The following is a 27,180-nucleotide window of genomic DNA, read 5'->3' as shown; positions in this document are numbered from 1 at the left end:
TGTAGCAAAAACGTATGCAATGTCCTATCCATTTGGAAATGGTCTGTTTTGAGATAGCCTTTCCTTGTGATGCTGTAGCATAGGATACAAAAAGCTGGTCAGATTTTATGAAAACCTTAGTTTTATCCAAGTAGCAACGTAGTTGCCTGTGAATGTCCAAGGAGTGCAGGAGTCTTTATCCTTTGTTCTGTGGATTTGGGAAGAAGGTGGGTAAATGGATGGTTTGATTTAGAGCCACACTGGATACCACCTTTGGCATAAAGGAGGGGTTAGTTCATAGAGAAACTCTGTCTTGATGAAAAATGAGGAAAGGCTCTACTGCCATTAGTGCCTATAGCTCTGAGACTCTTCTGGCTGAAGTAATTGCAAGCAGCAGGGCAGTCTTCCATGATATAAACATTAAATCAGCTAAGAAAGCTGGCTCAAAAGGTGGCAGCGTAAGTTTTTCCAGAACAAAGTTGAGGTCCCAAGTTGGTGCTGGTGCTGTCCTAGGAGGCCTAATGTTTTTGGCCCCTCTGAGGTACTGCCTTAGAAGTGGATTTTAAAATAAGGGAGGATCCATGTTGTAGTGAGCGGAAGTAGCTGAGGCGTGGATTTTAATAGATGAAAAAGAAAGCCCTTTGTGCAACATCTCAGTTAAATATTGTAGAATCTGAGGTATGTCCGGCTAAAGGGTATTTTGGCCTTTAGCTTGGTTCCAGGCGCAAAATCTTTTCCATTTGTCTGAGTAGGTTTTCCTGGTGCTGGGCCTCCTGGCCTCCAGAATGACATCCATAACAGTTTGTGAAAGAGGAGCTGGCTGGTTGCTTAGGTGATTTGCCATGCAGCCAAATTTAAGGTTTTGAGCTGGCTGTGTAGAATTTGACTGTCTCGCTGTGTGAGCAGATGAGGAATTTGTGGCAAAATCCACGGTGGGCCGTGGGCCATGTTCCTTAGTAGCGAGTACCAGTGCTGCGTTGCCAGTCTGGAGCAATGAGTATCATCCGTGGTCTCTCCATCCTGACTTTCAGCAGCACCTTTATGAGAAGGGGCAATGGAGGAAAGGCATATACTGTCAGCATGTTCCAACTGAATGAGAGTGCGTCCACTTTCCAAGCTTGATGGTGAAATGTCCTGGTGCAAAATTTTGATAGCTGATAGTTTTGGGGGTTGGCAAACAGGTCTATGTCCGGGCGCCCCCATTTTTGGGTTATCATTGCAAATACTTGTGGATCCAGTTTCCACTCGTGGGGATCTATGATGTTCCTGCTTAGGTCGTCTGCCCATGTGTTCTTTTTTCCTGGCAGGAATTGAGCTTGTAATTGAACTTGGTAAGCCAGTGCTGTGTTCCACAAGGTCATTGCTTGCCTGCACAGAGGGAAGGAGTGTGTACCCTCTTGCTTGTTTATGTACCACATCACTGTGGTGTTGTCTGTCCTTATTATAAGCTGTCCTGGATGTAAGAGGTCCTTGAAGGCTGTCAGAGCATTCTGTACAGCTAGCATTTCTTTTTGATTGATGTGCAGATTTCTTTGATCTGCAGTCCATATGCCTTGAACGCACTGTCCTGCCATGTGTGCCCCCCAGGCATAGTCCGATGCATCTGTTGTCATAGTTTGCCTGGCTGGGGGTAAGGTGAAAGGCTGACCCTTGTTGAGGTGATATGCCTGTGACCACCATAGAAAATCCTGTTGAAGGCAGGGAATGAGAAGTATCATTGTTTCCAAGCTGTGGCTGTGTTGAGTCCATACGCTTTTCAGGTACCATTGTAATTTCCTCATATGTAGTATGCAAGATGCCATGAAGCCCAAGGCCTGCAGAATTTTTCTTGCAGGGAGTTGGGTCTTTGTTGCCATTATTTTGAAGTATTGAGTAAGTTGTAGTTGTTTGTCTGGCGTCAGATAAGCCATCTGGGCCGTTGTATTCAAGCTGGCACCCAGGAATGTCATATTTTGTGAGGGCACTAGTTTTGATTTCTTTTCGTTTACTGTGTACCCTAGGCAACTTAGAAGGTGTTTTACAAAAGCCAGATGTTGTAAGAGAATGTCCTTGCTTTCGGCTTGGATGAGGCAGTCGTCCAGGTATGGGTATATTTGAATTCCTCTTTGTCTGCAGTATGCAATTACTGGTGCCAGGCATTTTGTGAAGACCCTGGGTGCAGTAGATAAGCCAAAGGGTAGTGCAGAGAATTGGTGATGGGTTGTACCTGCAATGAAACAAAGGTATTTTCTGCAATTTTGTCTGATAGGGACATGCAGGTATGCCTCCTTGAGGTCCAACGTTACTAGACAAGCTTTCTTGCCCAACATGAGAAGAAGCTGCTGTAGTGTTAGAATCTTGAATTTGGGTACTTGCAAGAAGGTGTTTAGAATTGAAAGGTCCAGAATGGATCTCCAAGCATTGTCCTTTCTGGGGACTAGAAAGAGCCTTGAGTAAAATCCTTGGCCTTGCTCCTGTGTAGGTACCAGTTGAATGGCTCTCATGTCCATGAGAGCTGTAATTTGTTTTTGTGCCTCTGCCCATTGATTTTGTGGCAGGTTTGGCATTCCTTTTATCCTTGGCAAGGTGTGGAAATGGAATCTGTGTCCTTGTGAGATAATGTCTAGGACCCATTTGTCCTTTGTGATGATGCGCCAGTTGTCTGCAAAAAGTGCTAATTTTCCTCCCAAGGGAGCTGCCAAGAGAGCTTTGCTTGGCAGTTTGAGGTTTAAGTCATTGTGTTTGTCTTCTAGTAGTTTGGGACCTGTCTTCTCCTCCCTTCTGTGTTGCAGTGCCCCATTGGCGAGGTTTGTAAGGGATTTGTGCTTGACCTCTGCCCCTTGGGCGTCTGTATTTACCCCTCTGTGGTCTGTCAGAAGCTGGAAAGGACCAATTTTTTGTTGGCCAATTTCTGCTGAAGCGTGGGGGTTGTACTTGTAAGAAATCTTGACTGTCTGCATAGATTTTGCCTTATCCTCCATTTTCTTTAAAACATCTTCTGCTTTAACTCCAAATAAGACATCCTGCTGTAAGGGTGCATCTAGTAACTTTACTTTAACATGATCAGGCAGAGTTTGTTCCTTTAACCAAGCATGCCTACGTATAACAGACCCAGTAACAGCTGCTCTACAGGAAGCTTCCAAGGAATCAAATCCACATTGTAAAGTATGTTTGCCCACCTGTTCAGCTGCATGCAACAGATCCTGCATTTCCTTGAATTCAGACTGTTGAGGGTGCGTGCTCATCTTTTGGTTTATTTGAGAGATTAGGAATTGCTGGTATTTCAGCATGTGAAACTGACAATTTAGTGCTCTCATAGCTACAGTAGCTCAGGTGTAGACCTTCTTCCCCCACCTATCTAGTGCTCTGGAGTCCCTTTCAGACGGTACTGGATTTTTAGCCATAGAAGCCTTAGCCCCTTTGGGACCCTGGGAGATTGTCTCTGGGTCAGCAACAGGGCTTTTGTAAAGGAATTTGTGTGAGTCAGGCACTCTATAATATCTGTCTGGTTTGGCTGGAGCAGGAGGCAGAGAATCTGGATTTAGACTAGATTCTAAGTAAACATCATCCACAATGTCCAAAACTGGAGGGATAGCAAGTGGCCTGTGCTGGGGGAGTAAAAGAAACTCTCTGAGCCTTTCCTTTGAGTCAGATTAGTCCTGACCTTCCCAGTGGAAATGGTCCCTCATAGTATGTAAGGTTTCCCCAAAGGAATAGTCTTCATGGGGAGAAGCTGAGGGAATGGAATCTTCAGCATCAGAATCTTCATAAGGGGGAAATGAGTAATCCTGTTCCTCAGAGGAGCCTGAGGAAACAGACACTTGATCAGAGGAGGCATAATCCTCCTCTTGTCTAGGCCTTTTGTCTGGGGGGGGGGGGGGTTGAGAACCCCTAATTAAAGAAATCAAATCTTCAGCCATTTTAAGCATCTGTTTCTTAGGCATGGGGCTTTGAAGTGGAGACTGATGCGCAGTCTTTTTTGGTTTTAGAGGAGTCTTAAGCTTAGCATAAGATTTTATGGTGAGAGTAGTCGGTCTGAAGACACCTTCTGAAACCGAAGGTGTTTCCACAGCACCGGCTTCTCCTTCTGCAATGTTGTCGGTAGGGTCTACAGAAAATGGCTGCATCGGCCTAGAACTCTCTGCTTGGGAATCCGAAGCGGTCTGGGGTTGCAATTCTGTGGTCTCCAGGGGCTGTGTAGGCACCTCACTGAAAACCGGAGAACCGGAGACCAGCCCAGCCGAGGCCTCGGAGTCTGTTTTGGATCTAGGCTGCCTGTCTTTATCTTTGCATTTTTTTATGCACGCCGGTAGTCGGTTGCTCCGACGGCATAGTGTAATTAAATTTCCTACCGAAGTAGTGCCGTGCAAAATCAAAGCGTCGCTTTATAGTTCGCTTACTGAACCTAGCACAAAACCGACAACCAGTGACATCGTGGTCTGGGCCTAGGCAAGGTATACAATAAGAATGAAAGTCCTTATGAGGTATTTGCTTCCCACAAGAAATGCAATTGTTAACTTTTTCTGACATCGGACTGAGGCAAGAAAAGGTTCCCAAATGGGGTACTTAGCTTTGAAGACTTCGGACTGAAATTCGATTTGAAAATCTCAGGTGTCGGCTGACTGGCACTTGCGAACTGCTTCTGCTTCAGGCACCGCGCGGCAAGAAAGACTGAAGAAAATGGCGTCAGATGCCTCTTATATACCCCTGGCACACTGACGTCAGGGAAGAAGCGATGGCAACCGACGTCGGACCAGGACTTTGGAATTCAGGCCGACTGCGGGACCGCCTGACGACAGGATAACCCAAGTGTGATGACTGCAGCAGGGTAACACGATGAACATCACTGTGCCCCTTCTCTGCCACCTCCTCTGGCACATCTGTTTTGATGTTCTTCCCTCTGTATTCCCCTCTTTGTTTTGTCTCCCCTTTTACAATCTTTCCTATTACCCCTTTCTATTCTTTAATGAAATTATCTTGGTATCCACATAAAGATATCCCCATATAAAAATATATTGAAACACTTTACTTTTTAAAATATCAGCAATAAAAGCTGAGCAGTCCACAACATGCCTTAGGTATTTTAAATGTGAGTACTCATAGCTGCATCCATCTCTAATCTTCAAAAATATATGTGAAGTAATACGAAGCTTACAATTTTCACATAGTACTTAATCCTTGATTTTAGATATTTTATGCTTTTGCCCAAAGGAGGAATGTTTTTCAAAATGCCTTCACTTTTCCTTAGTTCATTTACATTTGAATGTAGTGGAAATGTTTTCTCATAAGCTTTAAGTATTTGCAAGCTGCCACACTATTAATACCACCCAGAGTTTAGATGACAGCAAAATAAGGGTCTCTACGTACAGGACTTCACAGATTAGGGCACGCAGTAGAAGGTCAGATCTTTGTTTATGAGCATTAATTAGCTTTTCCTATAGAGGGGAAAATATGTTCTTGTTTTGGGACTTTTGCTATGAATTTGCAGATTTTTGCTAAGAGTTTGCAGAGTCATGGAATTTATCATAGAGGCCCTGGCTGTTACAGATATACCATATTCCACTTGTAAAAACAAAATACCTTAATCTATGGCAATTCTTACTTGGTAAGAGAGGAATCTGGAAATCTTTGGGGCCCAGAATACTAGGTAATTGATTTCTGGTCTTTTTAATGTGGTGTTGAAAATTTAACATATGATCAATGCATAAATCCAAGCACTTGAAACCACTGGTGGCTTTGATAGGTGTAGTTTTCATCTATAATTTTGAGGCTCTTTGGATTTTTTTTTTTTGCTAGTTTTTAGTATGTGTCAAAATCACTGGTTTAGTTTTATGCAGATTCAGAAGTTTACTGAAAAAGAGCCAGGTGCTGAGTGACAAAAGGTCAACTAGGAATTGGTTTTGAATGTGTATTAGTTTGCTGACATATCAAAAGATGACCATTGTATATAATAATAATAATAATAATAAGGGCAGGGTATGAAGATGAATGTGAAGTTTATTTCATACCTCTCAACCTTCCAGATTTTTGCAGAAAGTCCAGAATTTTGTCTCATATGTTTGGTCAGTTTGTCATAAAATTTATGGTTATCTGGTGAATCATGGAGGACTGACTTCACTAAATAATGATATACATTTATTTTCAGATTTCATATCCTTCATAAAATGCATGCTAATAGACATCCTGTTATTCTACCAACTTTCTAAGTTTATAAGAGCAGTATTTAAAATCTCTCCTTATTTTTGGGCCTTTGCCCCCATTATTTTTGGATTTGTTCACATTTCTTGTGATAGAATATTGAGAGGTATGGTTTACTTATAACAACAGAAGAGAGTAGTGGAGTTAGTATCGAGCCTTGTGGGATTTCTGCTTGTTGAGAAGAATTTATAGAAGTGCCCCCACTGGTTTTCTTTTCAAAAAGCTGGAAAGTTCCTGTTTTGGACACCATTCTAACTTGCAAAACTGGAGAACCAGCAGCTTATCCCTTGACTGCTTCACCTCTTGTAAACTTTTCTTGAAAACCTGAGTTGATATGGAAAAGAAGGTAAATAGATTGAATTCCAACTTCTAGAGGTGAAATAAGAAATCCAAACCAATGCGTAGCTAGACAAAATGATCCTTTAATAACACACAAAAAATCAACATGCACAAAGCACCATAGACTGAGCGCTTTCACCTGCTAACAGTCAGGCATCATCAGAGTCATATCGCTGCAGTTCAAAATTCATTTAAATAAGGAACCAAGTATTGACATCATATCCTGCTAGTTTAACATATAAAAAGACTTGAATATTTAAATTCTTGGCATAGAAAAACATTTATATATAAAAATGCTAACTGTTAAAATACACATAAAATACTCTGAATAAATTAAAATTAACTACTATTTTACATAATACCATAAAACCACAATTTTTACTACTAAGACACTTATGAATTAAAATGCATTTTTCATCTGATATTGAAGTACATAGCATGCATCACGTACCAATTACAAAAATTTTTTTTTGTGTTTTTCAAATATTTTGCAAAACACTTTAAGCATGCTAAAACACACATCTACTTATACACACTTATACACATTGGGCCCTCATTTTTAATACACCAACCATGGAAATGGACTCATTAATGCCTGGTTTAGCCTTGGCATTTAACCTTAGATGCCATCCCATTTCCTTCACATGCAAACAAATTCTGGTCACCTCCCCTAGCATCGGTGTATACTCCGTCTATTACAAAGAAAATAAACTTTTTGAAATTAGCACAAACAAGACTGTGTGTGTATAAAGCACTAGTTGTTTTTGCATTTCTAATGTCTCTATTGTACTCCATAATTCTCACATGCAACCTCCTAACCATCCTCCCCACATAAAATGTGGGGCATGAGGTGCATGTAGCCAGGTATACCACTCATTTGGTATTACATTTGCAACGCCCTGGACATTGTAAGAATCTATCTGAACATATGGTCCATCGTTGATGAACCTGCATGTTGAACAGCTTCCACACTTGTGCATCTTGAATACTAACAAATTCCTAGTCATACCAGTGTCCTTTTCTAAAATATCTTTGATATTCCTGCCCCTGCTATAAACCACTTGGATTTTTGGATGACATACTTGTGCTTTGGAAAGGTACACAAGAAGAAGTTGTGGAATTCCTAGACTATATGAACGGAGATTTTAGTTATTTGAAATTTACTTACAGGGTTCATGCCCATAAAACAGATTTCCTTGATATTCTATTAACTAAAGGTAACAACTCAGGAGCATTAATTTCAAACATATTTAAAAAGGAAACATATAGTAATACACTTTTACATTGATAGTTGCCGCCCGGGACATCAAAGTAAGAGCATAGTGAAGGATCAGATGGTTCGACTATCCAGATTGGCGAGTTGTGATTTAGATTTTGACAAGGAACTTTACAAACTTATAGGAATGTTTAAGGAAAGAGGATACCCTATTAAGCTCTTGCTTGATACTCAAAAGGAGGTCATTAGAAATCGGACCACTAAATTTAGACCTATTCTGAAGATTAGTTTGGACAATTCTGGGGGCGAGTGTGTTAGTAGGATGAATTTGGATACCAACTTACATGTTACAAAAGTCTGATGCTATGGTGGTTCCATGCAATCATGATGCCCCTGATCTAAGACGATGTATCAGGAGAGCTTGGAAAGGTGTTTTTGATGCTGACTTTCAGAAGAGACTTGGTCTTGAGCCCAAGAATATCAAAGATATTTTAGAAAAGGACGCTGGTATGACTAGGAATTTGTTAGTATCCAAGATGCACAAGTGTGGAAGCTGTTCAACATGCAAGTTCATCAACAATGGACCATATGTTCAGGTAGATTCTTACAATAAGACTTTGAGGTGTCCAGGGTGCTGCAACTGTAATACCAAATAAGTGGAATACCTGGCTACATGCACCTCATGCCCCGCATTTTATGTGGGGAAGACAGTTAGGAGGTTGCATGAGAGAATTATGGAGCACAATAGAGACATTAGAAATGCAAAAACAACTAGTGCTTTATACACACAGTCTTGTTTGTGCTAATTTCAAAAAGTTTATTTTCTTTGTAATAAACAGAGTATACACCGATGCCAGGGGACGTGACCGGGATTTGTGTTTGCAGGTGAAGGAAATGGAATAGCAACTAAGGTTAAATTCCAAGGTTAAACCAGGCATTAATGAGTCCATTTCCATGGCTGGTGTATTAAAAATGAGGGCCCAATGTGTATAAGTGTGTATAAATAGAAGTGTGTTTTAGCATGCTTAAAGTGTTTGCAAAATATATGAAAGACACCAAAAAATATTTTTGTAATTGGTACATGATGCATGCTATGTACTTCAATATCAGCTGAAAAATGCATTTGAATTCATAAGTATCTTAGTAGCAAAAATTGTGGTTTTACGGTACTATGTAAAAACAGTAGTTAATTTTACTTTATTCAACGTATTTTTGTGTGTATTTTAACAGTTAGAATTTTTATATATAAAAATGTTTTTTCTCTGCCAAGAATTTAAATATTCAAATCTTTTTTATATGCTAAACTAGCAGGATATGATATCAGTACTTGGTTCCTTATTTAAATGTATTTTGAACTGCAACAATATGACTCTGATGATGCCTGACTGTTAGCAGGTGAAAGCGCTCAGTCTGAGGTGCTTTGTGCGTGTTGATTTTTTTGTGTGTTATTAAAGGATTGCTTTGTCTAGCTGCGCATTGGTTTGGATTTCTTATTTCACCTCTGGGATTTACCTCTGTTTCTACTGAGGGACATTTTCTTTTCCTGAATTCCAACTTCTGTTACGAGTGAACAGGGGGTTGGGAGGGTGGCCTAATGGTTAAGGTGTTTGCCTTACAAACACAAGGTGCAGGGTTTGAGTCTCACAAGGAATAATTGCCTAGGCTTAAAATGGCTCGCAAGGGCAGTTAGCCTAATACTAACCCAAAACTCTTACAGCAGCTGCAGTGAGATGTGTTTCATTGAGTTAATAAAGTGTGCTGCAAAGAAAAGTCTACACTGGGATATAACCAAGGTAGTGCCACAACGTATAATTTCTTATCTTTACCCTTAATCAGTGTCTGACAGTTAATTATTTCCCATTTCATATTTAGATTTTTGTGTGTGTTTCCTTGAAATGGAAGGTACAGAAAAGAGGGAAGAAAGTACCATCATCTTTTGTGTTCTAAAAATACACAAAAAACCCCTATGTATATTCCAAGCTCTTTTGGCTAAGGCCTTTCATCGACTATAGCAGTGTTCATAACTTCTTATACAGTGTTCCTCCTGCAAACAAAACAAAAGATTAAAAATCTACAGGGGATTTGGATGACCATAGCCATGGCTCTGCATCACTTAGGTTCATAGGTAGGTACTAGGCTATCGTCCCAAGGGCCTACGTAAGCCTAGCCAACAAGGTTCCCTGGCTTATGCCACCCAAGAAAGTTAACTTCCTGTTCTCCTGTCGAGCAGTACCAAAGAAGTGATCCCCAGGGTGTATTTCCTATTTCCCATCCACTCATCAAGATTTTTCTTGAAGAGTGCTAATGAGGAACTTTGCTTGACATATATGGGTAGCTTGTTCTAGAGTATAGGAAGTCTCTGGGACAGGAATCTATCCCTCCAGCATGTCCTGTTTATTGTGGTGACAATGTTTAGGTCCCTAGAGCGTGTAGCTCGGAGGGATTGGGATTTCTTTAAGTGTAGCATGTCCAACAGCTCTGGGTTTAACACAGCTTTATATGTTAGGCAGCGATCTCCTCGGAGTAGGCGATATGCTATAGAGTAAAGCTGGAGTTTTTTGAGACGGTCAGTGTAGGGCATCTGTTTGAGGCCAGTAATCCTCTTTGTGAGGTACTTCTGTGGACTTTCCAGCTGCTGCAGATGTCTTGCGAGGTGCATTCCAAAAGGAGCATCGTACTCTATAATGGGTCTAATGAGTGCCAAGTAGAGGGGAACAATGACCTCTTTTTTCCTGGATGAGAACCCTTTTGTGATGAGGTGTGCCACACAGAAGGATTTCCTGACTACTGTGGCGATGTGATTATCAAAGGAGAGACTACTGTCCACCTAGGTCCCAAGGTCTCATCACACATTTGGCATTAAGTAGACTGCCATTTATGTGGTAGTTCATGGACACAGAGTTTTTACCAATGGGGATGACAATGCACTTTTTGGCATTGAGCTTGAGGCCATGCCTCTGACACCAGGCATCTGTCTCAATGAGGCCCTTCTGTAGGATGTCCACATCATCTGGGGACTCGACTAAAAAAATCTGACTTTTCTGAAGTTGCACAATCAAAAATATATCAAAAATGCTACAAAAATATAACATAAGAAGTAGCAAGGACTGGTTACCTCAATGCAGGCTGCAAAAAGAATGTATCACATGGTCTTCTCCATTCTCTTTTACAGCAAATCTGCCCTCTGATGGTCATGGTGTGAGATTGCATCCTTGTGCTCTTAATCATGCTTGACTGCTGAAAACATCTGACCAGAAAACCAATTCTGCTTTTGGCTATAATTATACCCCTTCCAATAAGTATTTCCTAATGCAAATCATTTTGATATACATATAAGAGTACTGCCTTCTTTTACAGTACAACAGGTCTACAAATATCAGGCTCGACAAAGTCAATATGCACTGTTTTGTATGGATGCAGTTCAGTATTTTAATAATATATGTACTCATAAATAGCTCTATTTTAAGTAAGCAAGCAGGGATATAATTACAGGATAATACAATAATGGTATGCCTAAATCACAGCAGTTAAGTTTGTGTATTTAGGATGGATAAGATGCAAGTCTAGTCCCTGACGTCCCCACTCTGGGGCAGTAATCAAGGAGTCTGAATCCTTACCATGGACAATGGAGAGGGACGTTCACTTGGAACAAAAATAGATACAGCATTTCCAGATGCAGCTCTCTGCATCAAAAATAATTTCTCTTAACAGGGCACAGGGAACACACTCAGTCTGCAGACTAATTTCTCTCTCTCTCCATATCCCCCAGTAAGACTCCTTACTGGCATAGCTGTACAGTTGAGTCCTCAGCCGAGTGTTCAAGCCAAATCCTCCATCAGTCTCTCTCTGTGAAACCAGTGCTTCATGTCCCTGCTCCAATCAGTCCTCACACACACACACACACACACACACACACACACACACACACACACACACACACCAGGGAAAGGCTGGCACAGATTTACTAACTATGCCCCCTTCTGCCCTGACTATAAGGTAGTTACTGCCACCAGACACTCCAAAGCCAGCTACTCTAAGGCTCTTATAAGGGTACCCAATTATACTGAGTGAAATTAATATTAGTACAAATGGTAGTGTTTTGACCAGTACAGCCAGCCTTTCAGGAGTGACCACAGAGTCACAAAATAGACACGAGTACTCTCAAAGGTTAAAACAATTCTCTACAGGAAAAGCCACAATGAAAAGTTTAAATATATTTAATAATAAATAATAAAAGGACATGAAAATACTAAATATCTACTTACAAAAAACACCAGCGTTACAACAGAAAATATTAAAATAACACAGATGAACAGATTCACAAAAATACAGAAAAACAGTACTTTACTAATCTCAATATATTTTCCTGACTGAGTTAAAGAATTTCTATTCCCTGGTTCACTTACTAGAGCAAGGCAAGATAGGAGAGGTGTCCTTCTTTGTCAGGTTCTAAAAACAGACTGCAATGAGACTTCGGTCTCATCAAGTATTAAATATCATTTTTGTCCTAAACTACATAATGACAGCTGGTCATCTGATTTCTGGTTCGCATGATACCCTCATTGCTAAAAACTGTCAGGATTTAGCATATACGTGTCAATAATACATACACATAGAGTTTTTCTCAAATCTGTTGCAACTTCTGGAAGTCATAAAACAATGTCAAACCTCTACCCTTCCACAGTAGCAATTAGGTCACCCCAAAGATAATACAGAAAGCTTCCTAGTACAGACTTTTTGTCTCTGAGTGCGTTGAGAACTGTAAGATACGATCTTTATGGCCTAAACCAGATAATTTAATTTCAAACTATTTTCAAAGTAAGGTGGATTGAGATTAACCTATTCTCTTTCAATATCCTCTGTTAAACCATATACATTTAAACAGTTACAATAATGCATGTATATTTCTTTTTTTCTGCCCAGCAGGGCATACTGTTTGTACATTTATAACACAAGCAGCTTTACAAATACATTTTTCAACACTAGCATCTGTACAAATCAGGTTGATATACAAATGACATATAATTCTTTACAAACTTCCAGCTAGCTGTGCTGGCCTATATTAGACATCCACTGCCCTACTTCTCATGGCATAGTTGGCAATACCTCACATTGTCACATACAGTGGATATAAAAAGTGTACACACCCCTGTTATAATGCCAATTTTTTGTGAAATAAAAAAATGAGACCACAAGAAGCAATTTCAAAACTTATTCCACCTTTAATATGACCTATAACCTGTACAATTCAATTGAAAAACAACTGTGATAGGGGAAAATATAAAAAAAAAAAAAACGTACAATAAACTGGTTGCATAAGTGTGTACACCCTTAAACTACTACTTTGTTGAAGCACCTTTTGATTTAATTACAGCATTTAGTCTTCTTGGATAGGACTCTATCAGCATGGCACATCTTTACTTGGCAATATTTTCCCACTCTTCCTTGCAAAAGTGCTCCAAACCTGTCAGACTGCAAGAGCATCTCTTGGGCACAGCCTTCTTCAGGTCACCCCACAGATTTTCTACTGGATTTAGGTCTGGGCTCTGGCTGGGCCATTCCAAAACTTCAATTTTTCTGGTGAAGCCATTCTTTTGTTAATTTGGATGCATGTTTGGGGTCATTTCATTTTGAAAGGTGAAATTCCTCTTCATCTTCAGCTTTCTAGCAGACGTCTGAAGGTTTTGGGCAAAAAGTGACTAGTATTTGGAACTGTTCATAATTCCCTCCACCTTGACTAAAGCCCCAGTTACAGCAGAAGAAAACAACCCCAAAGTATGATACTGCCACCACCATGCTTCACTGTGGAAATGGTATTCTTTTGGTGATGCAAAGTGTTTTTGCGCTAAACGTAACCTTTTGGAATTGTGGCCAAAAAGTTCAACCTTGGTCTCATCAGATTATAACACATTTTCCCACATGCTTTTGGGAGACATGACGTATTGTTTTGCAAATTTTATCTGGTCATGGATGTTTTTTTTGTGTAAGAAAAGGCTTCCATCTTGCAACCCTACCCCATAGCCCAGACATATGGAGAATATGGGAGATTGTTGTCACATGCAGTACACAACCAGTACTTGCCAGAAATTCCTGCAGCTCCTTCAGTGTTGCTGTAGTTCTCTTGGCAGCCTCCCTGACCAATTTTCGTCTTGTCTTTTCATCAATTTTGGAGGGAGGTCCAGTTCTTTGCAAAATTATTGTTGTCCTATATTTTCTCCACTTTTTGATTACTGTCTTCACTATGTTCCATGGTATATCGAATGCTGTGGAAATTTTTTTGTGCCCTTCTCCTGATCGATACCTTTTAAGAATGAGATCCCTTTGATGCTTTGTAAGCTCTCTGTGAACCATAACTTTTGCTGAGCAGACAACTGAGTAAATGTCAGGAAAATCCTACTAGGACAACTGAACTTTATTTGGTGTTAATCAGTCTCTCTTTAATTGATGGCAGGTGTGTACCCAAGAAGACTGAATGTTGTAATTAAATCAAAAGGTGAGTCAACAAAGTATTAGTTTAAGGGTGTGCACACTTATGCAACCAGCTTACTATACATTTTTTATTTTTTTCCCCTAACAGATTTGATTGTTTTTCAATTGAATTGTACAGGTTATAGGTCACATTAAAGGTGGGAAAAGTTTTGAAATCATTTATTGTGGTCTCATTTTTTATATCACAAATACCTGGCATTTTAACAGGGGTGTGTACACTTTTTATATCCACTGCAGTCTATCAAACAAGAAGGTATAGTTGTATCCAGTTTCAGAATTGAAAAACTTCCAAAGGGATAGCTAGAGGCTGTTAGCTGAATTCAACAAATCTTATATGAAAGGAGGTCACAAGTCTAATGGCCCTAGGGCCTTTACAAGTCTAGCCATGTAGTACCACTGTTCCCTAATTGACAATTGTTAGATGGTTTGATTGTTTTCATAGTGAATCTTTGATCAGCACCAGCTGCTCCTGTCCATGAGGGACACAGGTGTCACCCCAGTGGTGAACCCATGGTCTCAATCCAGGTGTCCTGGTTGCACTTAAATAGAGTGATTGAGGAGCTCTAATTAACATGAATTGGGAGTTTTTTCCAGAGTAGTGGCAGTCTCTGTGAGACATATCTATTTACTCCTTAGTAATAATCCTCTTATCCAGAGGACAAAGGCAATGATAGTTTTCTCAAAAAATCTATTAACTGATGGATGAACACAGAGAAAGATCTTCAAAAGTTACAAAGTTTTCAAAGCTTTGGGACATTTTCAATCCTAAACCATCATTAGTTTGGGTAAGCACAGGTTCTTGAAGACTTTTTTTTATCAGTTTTAGAATTGAACATTAAATAACAGTCTTACCTAAGTACCTCAATCTCCTCTGCTGAGTATCTCTGTCCCCGAGGTTCAGCTGCATGCACGGGTCTTGTAGACTGGGGCTTGTCATTTAGGCTGAAATCAGGACCGAGCGGCTGTACACTCCGGACAGGTTGACTTGACTTAGGTGTTGCTGACTTGTCTTTTTGAGACAGCTTTGTTGTGGATTCCTTAAGATTTTCTGCACTAGAAGAAATAAATTCTGAAACATTAACTGTGAAATTTTATTTGGCCTGCACATATTTATTACAATCCAAACTTTAAAACTGAAATACTAAGGAAAATTGCCTAGAGAAGGAAAACAGAAATGTGTAACAGATAACCTTAATATCAAAGTCAATTTCAAAAACACACTTATGTTGCGCTAAAAATGGAGAAAAGCACTGTTACTTGGGCTGATCTTCTAGAATGATTAATAAAACAAGATGTGACATTAGAGGTCCTGGTGGAACCTCATAAAAGGGCATCTATTCAGCCCTTAAGCAATCATACCTTTCCCTTACCAACATCTTAGTATGTTATTTAGAAGGGAATGACAGTAGGCCAGTGCCATGTTTAAACAATTAGGTCAAACCAAAAATAAAACAGTACAAAAAAATCATTTACTAATGTTTAATTTTTGGCTTGTGGGGCACTGGTAGTGTTGCATTAAGGTGGTAGGAGCAGGAGATCGTTTGAGAAACAACACTTCATACAGTGGATATACACTCATGAAAATGTACTAAACTGTTCTTGCCAACATTTGCTTATTACATTTCATTTATGATTATTTGATATTATTTTACAATTGCAAATATCGTCTGGTGTATTATTTGATGAAGAAGAAACATACAGCAATACTGTCTTGAAGTGCTACTGTGTAACATTCAAGTAAGAATAGTCAAGTACAATTGAGAGGAATGTTTTATTTTACCTGTTTGCAAACTAACATGTAAGTAGCATACGGTAACATGGTTCTGATCGTTTGCAAATGTCTCGCCTGTGATACTTGATAGTGAAAATTTAAAACCTAAATATATGTGTTATTGCCTACCTGCTAATGTATGGATGCATGGCAGGCACCAGATTCAAGGGCAACTATTTGCTTATCATCTTGGCTATTTATCATTTGATCTCCACATTATCACATATTTAACTTCCCGGCTATCAGCTGCTTAAAAAAAGGTGTTAAGGAGAGATACTGAAAAGACTAAAAGGTGACTTTACAAAGCACTATGCAATTCTAAGTTGAAGAAACTCATTAGGTAACATGCATTATAATCCTGACTCATAAATGCAGCAATATTAGTTAGAAAGAAGAAAATAATTTGGAAAACAACATAAAGGAAGATCATGGCAGTGGCTAAGATAATCAAGCCTAGAGACTAATGCAACACAATATTGACAAGCTCAGTGTAGTCCACAAATCCTGGCTCGTGCCCAGCAATTTCCATTATATACAGTTTATGGTGCCTGTGATGACACTCCACTGGACCAGTAATCAAGAAGCCTCAATCCTCACCACTGGCAGCAGTTCACTGACAGGATGACAAGTGCAAACACAGTATTTCCAGATGCAGCTCTCTGCAACAAGTGCAATTTCCCTTAAGAGCACACAGAGACCATAGTCCATCTGGGGCTGGTTTCTATCTCTTCCTCCAGATTCCCAATAAGCCTACACACTGGCTCAGCTATAAAGTTGAGAAGTCAGCTGTGTTATCAAGTCAAGACCTCTAGCACCCTCTCTGTCCAACCAGTGCTTCAAGTCCCTGCCCAAGGAGCTGATGCTGAGACAGACACACACACACACACACACACACACACACACACACACACACACACACACACAGAGAGAAAGGCTGCCACAGATTTACAAGCTATGCCCCCTTCTGCCCAGACTATAAGGTAATTTCCACTGCCTATCAGCTACTTTAAGGCCCTTAACAAAGGGTGTCCAATCTTATTGTGTAATATTAATACTAATCCAAATGGTAGTTTGACCAAGAGCAAGGCTATTATGAGTGGCCCACACAGTGTCACCAAGTAAATATGCAAGTACTCTCAAAACTTCTCTACACAGATCAGTCACAATGAAAGGTTTAAATATATTTAATAATAAACAATAAAAGAACACCATCATCATCATCTTTCGGCTGTTCCCGTTAGGAGTCACCACAGCAGATCATCTGTTTCCATTTCTTCCTGTTGTCTGCATCTTGCTCTGTCACACCAACCACCTGCATGTCCTCTCTCACCACATCCATAAACCTTATCTTAGGCTTTCCTCTTTTCCGGTTACCTGGCAGCTTCATCCTTAGCATCCTTTTCCCAATATACTCAGCATCCCTCCTCAGCACATGTCCAAACCAACGTAATCTTGCCTCTCTTGCTTTGTCTCCAAACCTTCCAACCTGGGCTGACCCTCCAATATACTTATTCCTAATCCTGTCCACCCTCATCACACCCACTGCAAATCTTAATGTCTAACTCTGCCTCATCCAGCTCTAACTCCTGCCTTTTTGTCAATGCCACTGTCTCCAACCCATGTAACACAGCTGGTCCCACTACCCTCTTGTATACCTTCCCTTTCACTTTTACTGGTACTCGTCTGTCACAAATCACTCCTGACACTCTTCTCCACCCACTACATCCTGCCTGTACTCTCTTCTTCACATCTCTTCCACACTCACCATTACTCTGAACTATTGATCCTAAGTATTTAAACTCATCCACCTTTGCCAAATCTACTCCTTGCATCCTCACCATTCCTCTATCCTCCCTCTCATTCACACACATATATTCTGTCTTAGTCCTGCTGACCTTCATTCCTCTTCTCTCTAGAGCATATCTCCATCTTTTCAGGGTCTCCACCACCTGTTCCCTACTCTCACTACAGATCACAATGTCATCTGCAAACATCATAGTCCACGGGGACTCCTGTCTGATATTGTCTGTCAACCTGTCCATCATCATTGCAAATAAGAAAGGGCTCAGAGCTGATCCTTGATGTAATCCCACTTCCACCTTAAACGTATCCGTCACTCCCACCGCAGACCTCACCACTGTTACATTGCCCTCGTACATATCCTGTATCACGCTTACATACTTCTCTGACACTCCCGACTTCCTCATACAATACCACAACTCCTCTCTAGACACCCTGTCATATGCTTTCTCTAAGTCTACAAAAACACAATGCAACTCCTTCTGACTTTCTTTGAACTTCTCCATCAACACTCTCAGAGAAAACATTGCATCTGTAGTGCTCTTTCCCGGCATGAAACCATACTGCTGATCACTAATCATAATGTCCCTTCTTAACCTAGCTTCCACTACTCTTTCCCATAACTTCATGCTGTGACTGATCAATTTAATCCCTCTGTAGTTACTACAGCTCTGCACATCACCCTTATTCTTAAAAATCGGTACCAAAACACTTTTTCTCCATTCCTCAGGCATCCTCTCACTTTCCAAAATTTTATTAAACAATCTGGTTAAAAACTCCACTGCCATTTCACCTAAACACCTCCATGCTTCCACAGGTATGTTATCTGGACGAACAGCCTTTCCATTCTTCATCCTCTTCATAGCTATCCATACTTCCTCCTTACTAATCCACTGCACTTAATGATTCACCATCCCCACATCATCCAACCTTCTCTCCCTCTCATTCTCTTCATTCATCAACCCCTCAAAGTACTCTTTCCATCTGCTCAACACACTCCTCGCTTGTAAGTATGTTTCCCACATTATCCTTTATCACCTTTACCTGCTGCAAATCTTTCCTACCTCGGTCCCTCTGTCTAGCCAATCGGTACAGGTCCTTTTCTCCCTCCTTAGTGTCCAACCTTTCATACAACTCTTCATATGCCTTATCCTTAGCATTCGCCACCTCTCTCTTTGCCATGCACCTCATCTCCTTATACTCCTGTCTACTTACTTCATCTCTCTGACAATCCCACTAATTCTTTGCCAACCTCTTTCTCTGTATACTCTCCTGTACTTCCTCATTCCACCACCATGTCTTCTTGTCGTCCTTCCTCTGTCCAGATGTCATACCAAGCACCTTTATAGCAGTCTCCCTTACTAGCGCTGCTGTAGTTACCCAGCTATTTGGTAACTCTTCACTGCCACCCAGTGCCTGTCTTAACTCTTCCCTGAACTCCACCTCACAATTACCCTTTTTCAATTTCCACCATTTGATCCTTGGTGCTGCCCTCACATTCCTCCTCCTCTTCTTGATCACCAACGTCATCTTACAAACCACCATCCTATGCTGTCTAACTACACTTTCCCCGGTCACCACTTTACAGTCTCCAATCTCCTTCAAACTGGCCCTCCTACATAAGATATAATCCACCTGTGTGCATCTTCCTCTAATCTTGTATGTCACCCTGTGCTCCTCCCTCTTTTTAAAATATGTATTCACCACAGCCATGTCCATACTTTTCGCAAAATCCACTACCATCTGACCTTCCACATTCCTTTGTTTAACACCATATCTACCCATCGCTTCCTTATCCCCTCTGTTCCCTTCACCAACATGCCCATTGAAATCTGCTCCAATCACCACTCTCTCACCCTTGGGTACAGTCCTCACGATTTCATCCAACTCATTCCAAAATTTTTCTTTCTCGTCCATCGCACACTCAACTTGTGGAGCATATGTACTAACAACATTCATCATTACACCATCAATTTCCAGCTTCATAAGCATCACACTATCTGACACTCTTTTCACCTCCAATAAAAGAACAAGACAATACTAAATATATATTCACAGTGACATCAGAGTTCAAAACCACAGGAATATTTAAAATAACATTGCAGTACAGACTCACACAAATAAAGAAAACATCTAAACTAAGCTTTACTATATTCCTAACTGTATCCAAGAGAGTTATACTGTTCTCTAGAAACTTATCTCATTAGAGCAAGGCTCTCATTAGAGCGAGGCAGATGTGGTGAGTGGATCCTGTTGTTGTCAGGTCAAAGACATAATGCAGAATGCTCTGTCTCATTAAGAGACTTCTCAGAATAATATCTAAAGCATTACTGCTGGGACAGCTTGCAGAATGACAATTTCTTGTCATCCGACTTCTGGTTCCCAAGCCAAAACCCCCATTGCTAGAAGACGGCAGCATTTAGCATCTGCCTCTAAAAAAATATGCAGACTAAGGCTTTTCCTCAGATCTTTGGCTAATGCTGGAAGTCGTAAAACAATTGCATTCCTTCATGCTTCAAAAGTCGCAATTCGTTCACTCCAAGGACAATGCAGAAAGCTTCCTAGTACAGACTCTGTGCCTCTAGCTGCATTGAAAACCCGAAAGATAGCCTATTTTATTGTCTAGCCTATAAAGTAATTTAATTTCAGCTATTTTTCTAAAGTTTGCTGGACTGAAGTTAAACCTCCAGTTTCCTCTGTTGACATATACATTTAAACAGTTACAATAGTGCATGAAGATTTCTGTTCTCTTCCTGTAGGGCACACTGTGGTATATTTCAAACAGAGCACTTTGCAAATACCTTTTTGACACACACATCTGTACAAGAAGTTTGATATACACATGACATACAGTTCTAATACATTTGTGACACAAACGCTTTGTATAAACCATTTCGATATTCACCAATGACATATAATTATTTACAAAATTCCAGCTAGCTGTGCTGGCAGTATCTTCTTTTGTCACAGTGATACTTAAGCAAGTCAATTAATAAGAACATATTTCAAACCCTAAAATGGGCAACTTCACCTATGTGTTCCACTAAACAAAAAGAAAGAAAATTCAAAAATGAATATATCAAGGTAAAATATAAACAATGAGAGCCAACAAGTCTCCATATGACTAGCTGCTACAGCACCACTGTGCTATAACTATATCCTAATTACAGAAGAGGACACATGGATTGCTGGGTAATGTCTTGAAGAGGCAAACTGTATAACTGGAAGAAGGTACTGATGCAGAGTGGGTGGGAGGTTACTGTGACTTAGTCACTTGCTAAATTTGAAGGGAGGGTTGAAGAATATAAATGACAATTTAACTGGACCTTACAACTATCACTATATGTAGATGGAAGTAAGGAATGGTTTTAGTAAACCATTTATATGATTAGGAGGGAATGATGTATTAGCACACAGTAATGATGACCAGTGGGTGGCACAGCACCACAGTAAGGAGCACGGTTATCTCACAGTAAGAGGTTCTACAGTTTAATTCTTGCTGGGGTGCCTTTTGTTCACAGTCTGCATTTTTCCACCAGGCATTCCATTTCCCTTCCACATTCAAAATGCAAAAACTGGAATGGCAACTCCAAATTCTATTTAGGTATATAAGGTGTGTGTGTGTGTGTGTGTGTGTGTGTGTGTAGTGAAAGAAAGTCCCTGCAATCTACTTCGGTTCCCTACTCTGTAGATGGAAATTGGTGTTCATTTGGTCATTATTGCAATCGGATGCAATTCAACAATTCTAAATGGATTAAATGATGCTCAGTAAAACTACTGTAACTCAGCACAGTGGTAACTCTGGCAGAAGATAAATTGATTGCTAGACAGAGCAGGGTTTGCATGCAGTTTCTTCAGAACAACAAATCATTCTGTAACACCGAAACTATGACATTACAAGCAGAAGTTTAGAATGCAGAAAAGTTTGACCTAAAAAAGTAACAGTGGAGGAGACTGGCACAAGTATATGACCATGCAGTAATCCCAGTGGGTGGAGATTAGGGAACAGTCCACTGCAGAATAGTGTTTTGTTTTACTTTATTTTTAGGTAATAATAGACATTTTACCTGTGTGATACCTCTCAGATGCAAGCAACTTGTTTTTATTTTTTTATTTTTATTGAACATTTATAATATAAAAAGGCAAAGTTAAAACAACACAATGATTAAGAACACATATATTTTTCCAATAATCCACTTACCAATGCTTGCACATCATATCACAGCAGAATCATACAGTGGATATAAAATGTTTACACACCCTGTAATATAAAAATGAAACCACAATAAATAATTTCAAAACTTTTCCCACTATAACCTGTACAATTAAACTGAAAAACAAACAAATCTGTTAGGGGAAAAAACAAAAAAACGTACAATACGCTGGTTGCATTAGTGTACACACCCTTAAACATACTTTGTTGTGTGTGCACACCCTTAAACTAATACTTTGTTGAAGCTCCTTTTGACTTAATTACAGCATTCAGTCTTCTTCGGTACAGACCTGCCATCAATTAAAGAGATACTGATTAACCCCAAATAAAGTTAAGCTGTCCTAGCAGGATTTAACTGACATTTACTCATTTGCCTGCTACAGCAAAAGCCATGGTTCACAGAGAGCTTACAAAGCATCAAAGGGATCTCATTGTTGAAAGGTGGAACACAGTGAATACAGTCATCAAAAAGTGGAGAAAATATGAGACAACAGTGACGTTGCACAGAACTGGATGCCCCTCCAAAATTTGTGAAAAGACAAGATGAAAACTGGTCAGAGAGGCTGCATAGAGACCTGCAGCAACACTGAAGGAGCTGCAGGAATCTCTGGCAAGTACTGATTGTGTAGTACATGTGACAACAATCTCCCATATTCTCCATATGTCTGGACTATGGGGTAGGCTTAAAAAACAGAAGCCTTTTCTTACATTGAAAAACATCCAGGCCTGGCCAAAATTTGCAAAACAATACATCAAGTCTCCCAAAAGCATGTGGGAAAATGCGTTATGGTCTGATGAGATCAAGGTTGAACTTTCTGGCCACAATACCAAAAGGTACGTTTGGTGCAAAAACAACACTTCGCATCACCAAAAGAACACCATCCCCACGGTAAAGCATGGTGGTGGCAGTATCATGATTTGGGATTGCAGTATCATGATTTGGGGTTGCTTTTCTTCAGCTGGAACTGAGGTTTTAGTCAAGGTGGATGGAATTATGAACAGTTCCAAATACCAGTCACTTTTGGCCCAAAACCTTCAGGCTTCTGCTAGAAAGCTGAAGATGAAGAGGAATTTCACCTTTCAACATGACAATGATCCCAAGCATACATCCAAATCAACAAAAGAATGGCTTCACCAGAAGAAAATTAAAGTTTTGGAATGGCCCAGCCAGTGCCCAGACCTAAATCCAATAAAAAACCTGTGAGGTGACCTGAAGAGGGCTGTGCACAAGAGATGCCCTCGTAATCTGACAGATTTGGAGCGCTTTTGCAAGGAAGGGTAGGCAAATATTGCCAAGTTAAGATCTGCCATGCTGATAGATTTCTACCCAAGAAGACAATGTTGTAATTAAATCAAAAGGTGCTTCAACAAAGTGTTAGTTTAAGGGTGTGCACACTTACACAACCATCATATTGTATGTTTTTTTAATTTTTTAAATGTTTTCCCCTAACAGATTTATTTGTTTGTTTTTCAACTGAAGTGTACAGGTTTATAGGTCACATTAAAGGTGGGAAAAGTTTTGAAATGACTTATTGTGGTCTCGTTTTTTATATCACAAAAACCTGGCATTTTAACAGGGGTGTGCAAACTTTTTATATCCACTGTATGTATATGTGACATGCAATGCTTTTCATCTCACTATAATATATACTCCCTTGCACAGATAAGTAAACATTCCTACACCATTTCCCTTAAGGATGTGCCACCCTAGAGCATCTTAACACTGCAGCTCTCTGAATTGCCCTATATAATATATTCTTGCCCTTGGATATAGAAATCTCTAACTATACTACACTTATTTTTCTTTTTTGTGCTCTCCTGTATCTGAACATTAATGCCCATCCTGTATATTTTAACATTATGTATCTGATTCCAACTACTTTGCTATATAATTTTTTTACTCAGTCTCACTGCAACAGCTGACCCAACCACCATTAGAATTGCCTGCATCTTTTCTCTACCCTCCATTTTCTTTCATTATACCCACCCTTGTTAATATAAATTTCCATTCCCCTCTGTACCTTTATCTTCAAAATATCTGCCCACTGAGGAATGCATTTCTTCAAGATTCCATGTACTCTTGGGAACACCGAAACATATGGAGCATACCATTCCATCATTAACCACCACTTGCTCTTTATCATCCCTGCCATAGATAAAACTGTTATGTCATTCCTTCACCAATATAGAAATACATCTACAAACCAGGACCATTGCTAATAATTTTGTATCTTGCAATTATTAGTGAAATAAGGACTGTATGTGATTCCCTGCCTCAACCTTATTTTAATTTTGGCCTTCTTTAGGAATCAATATAATACATGGTTTAGTAAAGGAATCTAGTAGCTGACAGGAGAGAGTTAATTAAAGGTCTAGTGCTGACAGATTTTTTTGTTGAGTGTATAACAGAAGCTATTGTTAAAAACAGGAATAACTAGTAGGATGTATAAAATACTGCATGATAAATGCACGAATGGAAAAAGGGAAGGAAAAGGCAATTTAGAGTGGGATGAAATTTGTAAGACTCCAAGGTATGCAACAAAGCCCATAAAGTTTAGGATGTTTGCATTGAATTGGTTGGATAGATATTTGTATAACCCAAGAAGACTTCAGTGGATTTTTCCTCAGATGTGATGGGAAAGAGAATTAATTGGGAACATGTTTGGAAATGCAATGAGCTAGCATTTCTTTTATTTTTCTACAGAGAACTTTGACAGAATTATTGGGGGAACAAACAGTTGTAAGTAAGAAAATTATTTTTTTTTTCATTTTGAGCTGGGATACAGGATCTGAACTGCCTACAAATAAGTCTGTACCAAGTATAATGTTATTGGCTGCCAATAAATTAGAAAATGGAAATCAAATTGTATTTTCAACATAAAGATAGTTCTGTACATTTTAAAACAGATAAAAGATCTGGATGTGGGATTATTAAAAAAGGGAAGCAGTATATTTCATAGAAATTAATGGAATTTTTGGGAAGAATGCATGCGCAATATTGTTCAGGAGGAGGATTTTCCACATGCTCCATCAACCCTCATATGGTTCTCATACTTACACACAATAATTAAAACCAAACTTAATAGTACACATGCACATCATGTGAATGTTTCATTTAAATACCTTATCAATGTACTGATCAGCACACAATCAAGTATATTCCTTAAAACATATCATTAATGCTCACATGACCTGAGCTCAAATTCTAAAACTGACAAGCACTATAATTAAAAAAATAGCTATGTCCACCAGAAAACAGAGGCCAGTACCTTTGATAAGATGGGAATTATATTCTATCAAAACTATGGAAACTGCTGCAATAAGGCCATAATTTTTTACAGTCTCTTCTTTGATGGCATGTAGGAAGTCTGTTGTACAGTTCTATTGTTATCAGATCTGCTACTCATAAATCTTATGGTGCAACTCCTCTGCTCCTTAAAAGGGCATCTAGCATTGTTGGAAGCCTCAAAACTCTAGTGGACCACTGCTCGTGTGTATGGTCTTCCCTGCTTCTGTGCCTACTTCAATAGCAAGCATTCAAAACAAACAAATCAGAATCTTTTCCCTCTGTGTCTACACTTCTCCCCATGAAGTGAGGGAGCAGAACTCATACCTTGCCACCTGTCATGTGGCATCTCTGCAGCCAACACATCTGACTAATGCTCACAACAGAAATTATTTGATTTTCTGTCTTTCTGATAAATGGGAGAGGTGAGACAGGGCAATAATTCTCTAGGTGAACAGTATCCAGAACTTCTTCTTGATGACAGCTTCCTTTAATGCAGATGAATGAGTATAACCCCAATATCAGACAAAGTTAAAAGGTTGACAGGCTCAGGAATGTTTAAGTAAGACAGAACAATCCTGGCTTGACCTGGGTACAACCTACAAGTTTTAAGTTGTAAATGTGATGTCAAAAGTTCATAACCTCTGAATTGTGAATAGGCTGACACTCACACCATCATGGAATGAAGGCTCCCTGCTATGTTCAATGACAAGCTTTGTAGCTGCACAGAGGAGAGCTTCACAACCATACAAAAGCATGCAGCTCAACGTTATCCACAAAGAAGCATGCAGTTTCCTCAAATTCTGAGGGGAAAAGGTCTTCCTGTTGATCAAGCAGGCTGCTAGGCTGTACATTATGCCCAAAATATCGAAGAGTACAGCTTGTAGTTTAAATGCAAGGGAGATTTCTATGGGCAAGAATACTGCCTTCTAAATGGAAGACTCATTCTACTAAACAGCAAAGTGTTTACCAGTATAAGTTTACCCATAAGCAATTATGCTCTTCTGCTCTGCCATGCCAACATTCTTCCTTCACTCGTGAGAGAGTAGAGCTCCTTATAACAGCATGAATCATGCACCTCAGCAGAAACAGGAAGAACATAGTGTATGGTAAATTTGTCTAGGGCATTCCCACCTACTCTGCTGTACTGCAGGCTGTCAGCTTTGGATAATCTGCACTGAGCTGTGCAAGGAGATGGTCTAGCATGAGAACAAGATTTCCTCAAGTCAGTAAGTTCCTTCAAATAACAACCTCAGAATCTAGTGATATAATTACAGGGGGGTCTACACCAAAGTAAACCAGACAGGAATCAGACCATGCTAGTGGTTCCCCCAGAATCATCATAACCTCTACACCTAAATAGACATAGACACATTCACAATAGCATTACGGACAGTACCAACTGATACCTATTTCTAGATCATAAAAGGGCATTTGAACCTGTGTATTATTATTACTACTTAACAAATCAAGCACTTTTGGTTTCTCAAACAAGATCACACCATGGAGTCACAGATATCTAACTAGCATATCTTCCATGATCATGGGAAGAGTGAACACCTTTATAATAGGCAACATTACTAAGGGCATCCCACAAGGCCCTACACTTGGCCCATTATTATCTTTATACATGACTGACATCCTCTGGGATCTTCCTCAGCATATCTGTATGCTTTACGTGGATGAACCTGCTCTGCAATAACACTTTGAATTAGCATGGGACTGAATGATGACAAACAAACTTAGTATAAACACATTTAAGAATACTGTTATGGTGTTTGGGTCTACTCAGAAACTCAAAGGGGTGAGTAATATTTCCATCATGGACCCTGCTATTAGACCTCCATCTTACTCATCTAATTATAAATACACGAGTCATACTAGACCAATACTTACATTGATTTTCTAAC

The 27,180-nt window shown here is 39.7% G+C and overlaps 1 protein-coding gene across 1 annotated transcript in view; it reads right to left on the bottom strand.

Annotated features, from left to right (window-relative positions):
• The window catches only part of CAPN7 (calpain 7), a 1,011,285-nt gene that overhangs the window by 709,963 nt on the left and 274,142 nt on the right, over positions 1 to 27,180 (bottom strand). Inside the window, exon 5 of the mRNA XM_044064001.1 lies at positions 15,053 to 15,253. Within this exon, the coding sequence (XP_043919936.1) occupies positions 15,053 to 15,253 (201 nt within the window). The remainder of the gene's footprint in view (positions 1 to 15,052; positions 15,254 to 27,180) is intronic.

Source organism: Protopterus annectens, chromosome 2.part2, assembly GCF_019279795.1.
Source record: "Protopterus annectens isolate FY-2018-M chromosome 2.part2, PAN1.0, whole genome shotgun sequence".
NCBI lineage: Eukaryota > Metazoa > Chordata > Ceratodontiformes > Protopteridae > Protopterus > Protopterus annectens.
This window is presented reverse-complemented; position numbering and strand designations above follow the sequence as displayed.